General features: G+C 44.2%; 1 protein-coding gene across 1 annotated transcript in view; it reads right to left on the bottom strand.

The window, feature by feature from the left end:
- Positions 1-7,243: 7,243 nt before the first annotated feature.
- The window catches only part of T265_03521 (hypothetical protein), a gene marked incomplete at both ends in the record, with an annotated part of 22,784 nt that continues 20,979 nt past the window's right edge, over positions 7,244-9,048 (bottom strand). The window contains one exon of the mRNA XM_009168033.1: positions 7,244-7,748. Within this exon, the coding sequence (XP_009166297.1) occupies positions 7,244-7,748 (505 nt within the window). The remainder of the gene's footprint in view (positions 7,749-9,048) is intronic.

Genomic DNA, 9,048 nt, shown 5'->3' with positions numbered 1-9,048 from the left:
ACTCTTCCCTCTGATGATCGCACACCAACACGTGTTAGCTCGAATGACCCAAGACCGTTCTCCACACGCTTGCCAGTTCCACGCCTTCCATTCTGTTAACGCTGGGATGCTTGGCGATTTCTACCGCCTCTGCTATTAGTCTCTGTGGGGTGGACCGTAGTCCTCACCTCAAAACCTGAACATTTTCTAAGTCTGTTTCGTGCCCCGTATCCGGTGCGTGTTCCACGATTGCCGAGTCTTTCAGTAACGTTTGATATTCATCTGCGTTTCTCGGCGGCATGTTTATTTTTCTACTATGCTCTCTGACTCTGATGTGTAGTTCCCTGGCCGTCTGTCCTATATAGACGTTGGTGCAGTCGTTACACTTTATTTTGTAGACACAGTCCCTAGTCCTGTTTGCCGGGAGGCGATCCTTTATTTGCACCAGTGCAGAGCGCAGAGTGTTCCCCCTTTGGAAAGCTACTCTTATGTTAGTTCTGTTTAAAATTCTTCGAATGGCCTCCGATGTCCCTGGTTTATATGGGATTACAGCGGTCCCGATCCATTCCCTGTTGGGTTTCCCTACCGGTAACAACACCCTTCGCAATTGGCGCTTAATCAAGCTAGCTGGATACCCACTAACTCAAAGTTTGCCCTTTACTTCAATTTGGGTCGCTGCCCGATCAGCTTCTTCTGTGCACAGGGCCCTTACGCGCCTAAACATTGATGACGTAATGCTGGCGAATACCGATTTCGGATGGGCAGATGTGTAGTTCAAAACTGCGCCAGCGTCAGTTGGCTTCTCGTACACTGTGGTCTTTAGTCTCCCCCGACCTTATGTGTCTCATGCAGTCTAAGAAGGCCAGTGTACCCGAAGTTGACTCCATCTCCATACTAAATTTGATCTATGGACTTAGTTCATTCAGATAATTACTCATTAACCTTGTCCCGTTTCATGACCACGAAAGGGTCACCTGCATACCGCCAGAATATCTTGGGTGGGTACGGGAATCCGGCAAAAGCTCTCTGTTCAAATTCTTCCATAAATATATTTGTCAAAACCGGGGATATTGGAGATCCCATTGCTAGACCTTGTTCTTGAGTATAAACCACTGAGTCACAAACGAAGTGAATGAGGTTCAGACATGCTTTTATTCCTTCTACTATTTCATCTACCGTAAGCTATGTTCTTTCTGAAAGCGTGGTGTCCGCTAACAGCAGTCGCTTGGCTATTTCTAAAGAATCCCCTTTTGGCACATTTGTATATAGCGATTTCACATCGGAACTTAAAATGATGTCATCTGGTTCAACAGTGACACCCGTTACTTTGTTGGCGAAATTATATGAATTCTTAATGTAAGTACTAGATTCCCCAGTGAGGGGCTTTAAAATACCGGCCAAGAATCTGGCCACTTCATGCGGTGGGGAACCTATTCCGTCTACTATCGGTCTCACCGGAACCTCTGGTTTATGGATTTTCGGAAGGTCATAAAGTCGTGGTTGGATTGCACTTTTGGGGTACAATCGATACCAGTTGCCTTGCCCTAAGTGGTTTATCACGGACCGCAAATATCTCCCAACTTCGGCTTTACTCTTATTCATTATAGATGTAATATTCGCATTGTCGATCTCCCGATAAGGACCTTCAGCTAGATGTTGCTTAACCTTCTGTAAGTAATCACTCTTGTTCATAACAACAATGGCTTTATTCTTATCCGCCTTTGTAATCACTATGTTGTCCACCCGTTTTAGGGTGTTTAAGGCTCTTCGCTCTGCTGGTGTAATATTTGGAGCTCCTGGCTGCTGGGACTTAAGGACTGTGACTAGCTGTACCCGTAGCCTCTCTGCCTCCATTGAAGGAAGTTTTTGAAACACAGATTCAACGCTAGGGATTATCTCTTCCGCCCTTATCATCCTTTTGCTCACTGCGAAATTCAAGCCCTTCTCTAGCAGAGTGCGATCTTCCTCACTTAACGGTCTATTTGATAAATTTACCACGCTACAATAGCTAGTAGTTGGCTCAGGCTTAGTCGTCGGCTCCCGTGAAATCTGAGTCTTAGAAAGCAACTTTTCGAACTTACGTCTTTGTCTCTCTTTGCAATGTTGTCCTTGGATAGCTTTCACTTCTGTTGCTTTGGTTTGGAGCAACTGGAAGTCTGCGGGAGAGAGCACGGTCTGAAGATCTTGGTTGGGCCGACATGCGTGGTGGCGGATATCAGATAAACGCTGAGTAGTCAAGTAGATCCTCTGAGGAATGACTTGGCCGCTGAGAATGCTGTTCGGGCAGAAACGAGTGACGAGTCCGGTGGCTTAACCAGTAACGATGTGGGGATTATGTTGTGTTTCATGCATCGTTTATTGAATATGCGGTGGTTCTCCCAGTTTACCTCTAGCCTTGCCAGTCGAACGTAGTCACTTGACAATTTGCGAACACATGGTCCGTAGATGTTTTCAATCAATTGGAAAAGGTTTGGAAACGATCGAGAATTCATCGTTTCAGAAGAGCTTGATAAACAATCGGTAGTTTTTATTTGGGCAGCGTTTCGCTTTTGACACAAAAGCTTCATCAGACCAAGTGAACAGGTCACCAAATTGGCCAGGTTATAAAACAGACGGGGAACCAATCAGTAAGTCCTCTTCACACTAGATCAGTGTTGAGTGTCAATTAACAGCTCTTGTCGGCTAGCGTGGGTGTCAAAATCTTGAATTGGTGGGTCGAACGTCAAGATAAACTTTGGGAGTTTCTGCCTGTAAGTTTCCTGGACGAGGCGCTAAACCGGGAGTGAAAGTCCACCCGTACAGGCAAGTCCATTGATTTGGCGCAAACTCATTTACTTCTTACAGTAGACAACAGACTTGAGCAAGTTCAAGTTTTCGTGGGATGCCGGTATTTATGCATCCGAAAGGGGGCTAATAGGTAAAACTTATTATTTTTAGCTTTGCCTCAATCGTCTCCAACAAGTTCAACGGGCACTTGGCATGGCTTTTTTGTACTATTGCTCATCAGAATTAGATTTTCCATAATTGGCTTCTCCCACATTTGTCTATGGTCATTTAGCCATTTTGGAATTCCAGAAACAAGTTATGACATTATTCCGGATCTATGGTGAATGTATTGAGAGCTGCCTGCCGTTCGTGGTCACTAATTTTGGTCAATTGCAGGAGGAATTATTTATTTGTTTTTTTTTCTCGATGTGGCGATTCCGCAAATAAGCAACCCTTTTTTCGTTATTGGTAAAACCCACGATTTTTCTTATGAAAATTCTGTTAGTAAACAATAGCTATGAAGAAAACTGCTGGTGTCTTATTCGACCCTGTTTCCTTCCGGAGATGCCACTTCGCCGGAAGGAGTTCCTCTCAATTTTTTAAAGGAATTCGATAACCCAAATCGGGACTGGGAATGCATAGGATACATGAATCTGACCAAGCGCCGAACAACACATTGGTGAACCTTCAAAATGTGGCAACGATTTTGAGTTGTAGACCGGCTAATTCTTGAGATGGCGTTGGCATTCCTTGTCAGCTAAAAAGAAGGAAGGACGCTAACGGAACTGGGCTGTTTTTCAGCTCATAAGCCCATGTGTTGTCAGGAAATCAGGTTAGCTGAGAGCAGACCCTGGTAATTTCCACCTTTTGTTTGGAATCTGAAGAGAATTTGGCATTTGAACCTGAAGTTATAAATCTTGTTTTCGCAAAAAGGTAAACAGGTTGCTAAGAATTCGAAACGCACTAATCAAGATGCCGATGCTATGACCCCATACTCACGGTTGCAAGCTATCCTGCAAGATGAAAGGTGACTCAGAGCTCATAAATGGCATGAGGTTTCGCCATTCAAACGTCACTCGAATCAGCCGTCTGCTTCAGCGCAGGAATAGCGAGCGATTTTTTCAATCCATAGTCTAAGAAGAATGAACATCGACCCACAGAGAGGCCGGCTGCGGTACTAGGAGAATTTAGGGATAATGAACTGTGCTAGGTGGGTGGACTTCCCCTCAACTGCTTCAAATTTATTTCACACGGGTAACGTGGTGGCGGAAGAAGGATTGAGGAAGGCTACCAGCAGCAGCATCTACTCAAACGGCAAGTGAAAGCAGACACATTTTGGGTTTAGGAGGGTAGAGAAAACAGATGGGTTAAGCACGAAAATGTCAAGTTAGCATCAAGAAAGAATATGATTTTTGTGGTTCAGGCAGATAGGTATGCTGCTAGAATGACGTCCAAGGGATGCTAACCACCCTTCACCGCAGTACTTCCCACTTCATACAATTTCTTCTGAGGATTTGGTAGTCTAGAGATTCAAGGTTAATTCAAGGTTAATTCAAGGTTTAATGGTCTAAAAAGCAATTAACTTTACAACGACCATAGGGTGAACGTATATACACAAAGGGACGCAAAAATATGCGTAATGTTTACTGAGTATCACATGGAGTTAAACAGTTCCAGATTCGGTTTGGACATAAGATATGCGTCTAAATTGTTCTTGAAAATGGTTAAACTCGGCGGATGTACAACATTGGGAGGTAGGGAGTTCCAAATGAAACACACACGGACCGCAAAAAGTTCCGTCGACAGTTCACCCTCGAGTGAGGTACCGCGAGCGAAAAGTCATGCCTCCTGCCCGTTCGTGTTCGACGTCGGACAAAAAGGTCTTCCAGCGGATGATTAGGTGTCTTCAGTATATTATATGTTAGAATTAGGTCTCCCCTGATGCGCCGATAGTAGAAGTCAAATAGGTTGAGACTGGCAATCCTGTCTTCGTATGGTTTATTTTGCAATCCAATTACCAGCTTCGTGGCTCGATGATATATTCGCTGTAGAAGAATTATGTCTTTTTGAAGCCATGGTGACCAAGCTTGTATAGCGTATTCCATGGTTGGTCGGATGTAGGTATTGATTACTCGGGGCAGTGCCAGTCGAGTGAAACGACCAAAAATCCGTTTTAGGAGCGACAGGACTTGTGAGGTCCTCTTGTAGACGGCTGTGCATTGCAAGGAGTTTTTTAAACAGCTGCTGACCCACACGCCAAGATCTTTTTCTTCACTAGTCCAAGAAAGTGGTTGTGGACCCAACGTATAGTTATATGCAAAGGGCTTCCCTACACGGAGCATTTTACATTTTTGGAGGTTAAACGGTAGTCTGTTTTTCAGTGACCAATCATAAAGTGTATCGAGATCTTTTTGTAATCGGTGACTGTCTTCAATGGTGCGTATGCTTGACCATATCTTGATATCGTCTGCGAATAAAGTGATTTTACTGCTCACGAGCTCAGGTATATCGTTTACGTATAATAAAAATAAAGTAGGCCCAAGAACAGAGCCTTGGGGTACTCCACTTGTAGCTGCAATTGGCTTGGACAGAGCGCCGTCAACACATACACGCGCGTCTCGGTCAGCCAAATAGATTTCAAGCCAAGCCAGCAGCTTTCCCGTAATACCATAATGCTCGAGTTTTTGCAACAATATGTTATGGTTCACGCGATCAAATGCCTTGGAGATGTCTAGATAGCATGCGTGAACGGGATTTCCATTGTCCACAGCTTGCGTCCAGTCGTCTAAGGTAATGAGGAGATTGGACAGACAGGATCTGTTTTTTCTGAAACCATGCTGGGCAGCCGAAAGCAATCCGTTTTCCTCTAAGTGTTTAATGATTTTGTTTGCCACCAGTCGCTCAAGCACTTTGGAGATCACCGGCAACAGAGTCACCGGCCGGTAGTTTGACACGACCGAACGATTACCTCCTTTGTATATGGGAGTGATAACGCCCTTCTTCCAGTCGTTGGGAACCACACCGTTATTTAGGGACGAATTGAATAACTCAGCGAGAGGTGTGCATAGGGAATGAGCACACTGCTTGAGGATAAATGGTGTTATCTGATCGGCACCGGGAGATTTTCTGTGATTTAGTTCAAGTAACGTTCGGAGTACACATTCTGGAGTCACAATTACTTCATGTAGGGAGGTGGGCGGTGAGGGAGACATAAACGACATCCGGCTTATATATTCCTTCTGACAGTAAACAGTGGAATAGAACTCCGCCAGTTCTTCAGCTGCAGCTGACGCAGTGGCCGTCAGTCCATTAGGGGTATGCAGAGGTGAAATACCCGGTTTCACAGACGCCTTATTATTAATGATCCAATAGAGAAGCTTCGGATTTTTTTCCATTTTCTCTAAAAGCATTAGCTGGTAATCCTTTTTGTCGCTCGCGACCAGCGTGTTGACTTTATTTCTTAGTAACCGATATTTTTCCCATGTTGTTGTTGTTCGGTGACGTCGGTATTCAGCCCAGGCTGCATTTCGCTCCAGAATCCATTTTCGGGTTCTGCTTCGTAACTTAAAATCGAATCCCATCTGAGTATTCTTTGGAACGAAGTGGGAATGCAAACGTATTTTATTGACCAAGTTCCCCATGAAGCTAGACCATTGCTGGTGGACGTCTGGACCTTCTGAATACCAGTCCGTACAATGACTCAGGGTATTCGACAGTGCTTTCGTGTTCACTTTCCTGATCATTTTAAGCTCATCATTAGGTCTCACCGCCGAACAAACATAATCAAAAATGAGAACGACGTGATCACTCGATCCTAATGGACTTTCATATGCGATGTTTTCCACAACGTTCTCTTCGCTTGTTATGATGAGGTCCAGAATGGAAGGTATATCTGATCCTCTATACCGCGTGTTGCATGATATATGATTGTGAAAGTCAAGATCATGTAACGTCTCCTGGAAGGCACAATCGAGGGAATTTATCGGATGTTGTTGAGTCCGTAGCAAGTTTGGGAGATTGAAATCACCCATAATTAGTATCTTACTTTTATACCGGGAAGCCACGAGGCGCAGCTTCTCCATTATGGTGTAATTGTGCAGTTCCTCCGCTGAAGGTGGTCGATAGATCACACCAACAACACAGTCGTTTCCTGCTACCGTCTTTAACGAGCACCACAAGGTATCCGATAGTATCAAATCTTCATCAGTTAGCTCTTTGCACAATAGTTGCCTGCTATGGTAAATAGCTACACCACCTCCCCGAGAAATGCGATCCCGACGAAGAAGCGTCATTCCAGGGATGGCAAGTTCACTATCCGATAAGCGTGGCTGGAACCAAGTCTCGCTGATAGCAATCAAGTTTGGCAAATGCTTCTCACACAATTCAGATAATTCTGGAATCTTGTTAGTCAAGCATTGCGCGTTCGTGTATAAACATTTAATGGTGTTTATTGACAGCAGTGTTGGGCAGTACACAAGATAATGTGCAGGTTGGGCGGTTATAATTGTGCCGACCCTGGCAGAGTCGGCAGCTGGTCGTTTTTTGAAGTTTCACCTACGGCTTCATCTTCATTAACCTTGGTCTCTTCTGTGGGTATATTGTTCCGCATGGATGTGTTTATCCTTAACTCCCTAGGGAGTAAGTTCCTGTGACGTTGCCATTGTGCTTGGATTAAGTTTAGCATATCACCACGAAGTAGTGTGAGTTTCAGGGGCCTCGGGCCGGTACCCAAATATTTTGGTGATTTCGGAATCCGATAAGTATCAACCACGGCCGCGTTTTCAACTTCAAGTGTACTGCATAGAAATTGCCACTGCAAGTAGTCGTGTGTGTTTTGCGCTATTTTATCTGACGTTTTGTTGGGTTCCGGAACACCCAAGATGATCAAACTGCAGTCATTTGTATGTTTGTTGGTTGAGTTTGTAGGATGAGGTGTATTTTTGCGCGATCTTTCCGACCACGGTATATCAGCGAAAATCCTTTCGCCATTGTCAGCTTCCCTCCTAAGTTGGAATGCTGATAATAGAATGCTCTCCAGGTCTTTCTCGGTATTAACGGTAACTCTGAGAAGTCTTGGCCGTTAGTTATGTGGCGAATTCGGTGGTCGACTTAATCGTGTTAGGGAAACTGGTTCGATAGGTTTTAACTTCATTTTAGCGCAAAGAACCACTCCCTGGTTCGATAGGTTTTAACTTCATTTTAGCGCAAAGTTTGAACCACTCCTCCAGTTCGCGCTTGTGCCTCGCTTGTAATAACGTAATAACGTAATAACGATGATGACAATGTGAAAAACACTTTCAGAAATTTGCGACTACCCTACGTACACGCTTACTACGTTTGGGATCTAATACTGCAACAGGTTACTGCCACTATTCTACATTTGTTTTTCAAAGTGGTAGACCTCAGCTAAAAACCGTGATGGGAAGAAAAAATTTTTCGCAAACGTTACATATTTTATAAACAGCTGATTAAATAATAACGGCCAGAATATGGTAATGCCATTGAAAGTAAACATTACAGAAAAGATTGCGCAAAACTTGCATGAATGCTTTATTTCTGTTCCAAACATCATCTGCTCTGGTATTTCCTCGGAAAAAAGTTCAACCCGTTCCATGGAGCTGCTATACCGAGGGATATTTAGATGACCTTTTCCAACCACATCGCATCAAGCCGTTTCCAAATCATTGTACTATGTTTTTTCTGAGCGCGCAGAAGACCTTTTAACTGATTGGTTCGCTCCAGCCTCGTCCACACCAATGTTGCTGGTGGCTGAATCTCCGTACACCTGTCAATCTGGATATTCTACGGGTTATGAGGCAGGTTACGATCAAAATTACAAGTTGAGCAGCCAGAAATCTTTGCACTAAGGTGCAGAAAAAGACATGATCGTGTGAGAGGTGTGTGATATTGGGTTGTCTCGTTCAACTACACTACCCTTCTGTGTGCTCAAGTTAGTGGTATTATTGAACACCTTGACGTCTGTATTTGAGCGTCAGCTTCACAAATCATCCACTATTGCTGGTTCGTTTGGGGGCAGAAGTATTAAAATGGGGAATCTCCAGATGATTTTGCTACCACGTTTCGGCTGTCAAATATCTCCGTTTTGTTTAAAAGAGGATCGTGAATGCTGAGCTTAGCTAACTAAGCAAAGGGTAAGCAAGTTTCAGACATAACACGATACTTGTAAAGTTGCTGAAAACTCTCTGACACACCACAGCAGTTTCGCCCTTCTCGAAGCTCATCAGGTAGGCACAGTTCCCAGGTTCTCATCAACCTGCTGTGGCACAAACAGTTGAAAAAAAA

Source organism: Opisthorchis viverrini (assembly GCF_000715545.1).
Source record: "Opisthorchis viverrini unplaced genomic scaffold opera_v5_51, whole genome shotgun sequence".
Lineage (NCBI taxonomy): Eukaryota > Metazoa > Platyhelminthes > Trematoda > Opisthorchiida > Opisthorchiidae > Opisthorchis > Opisthorchis viverrini.
Note: the sequence above shows the minus strand (reverse complement) of the source record. Positions and strands in the feature narration are given on the sequence as shown.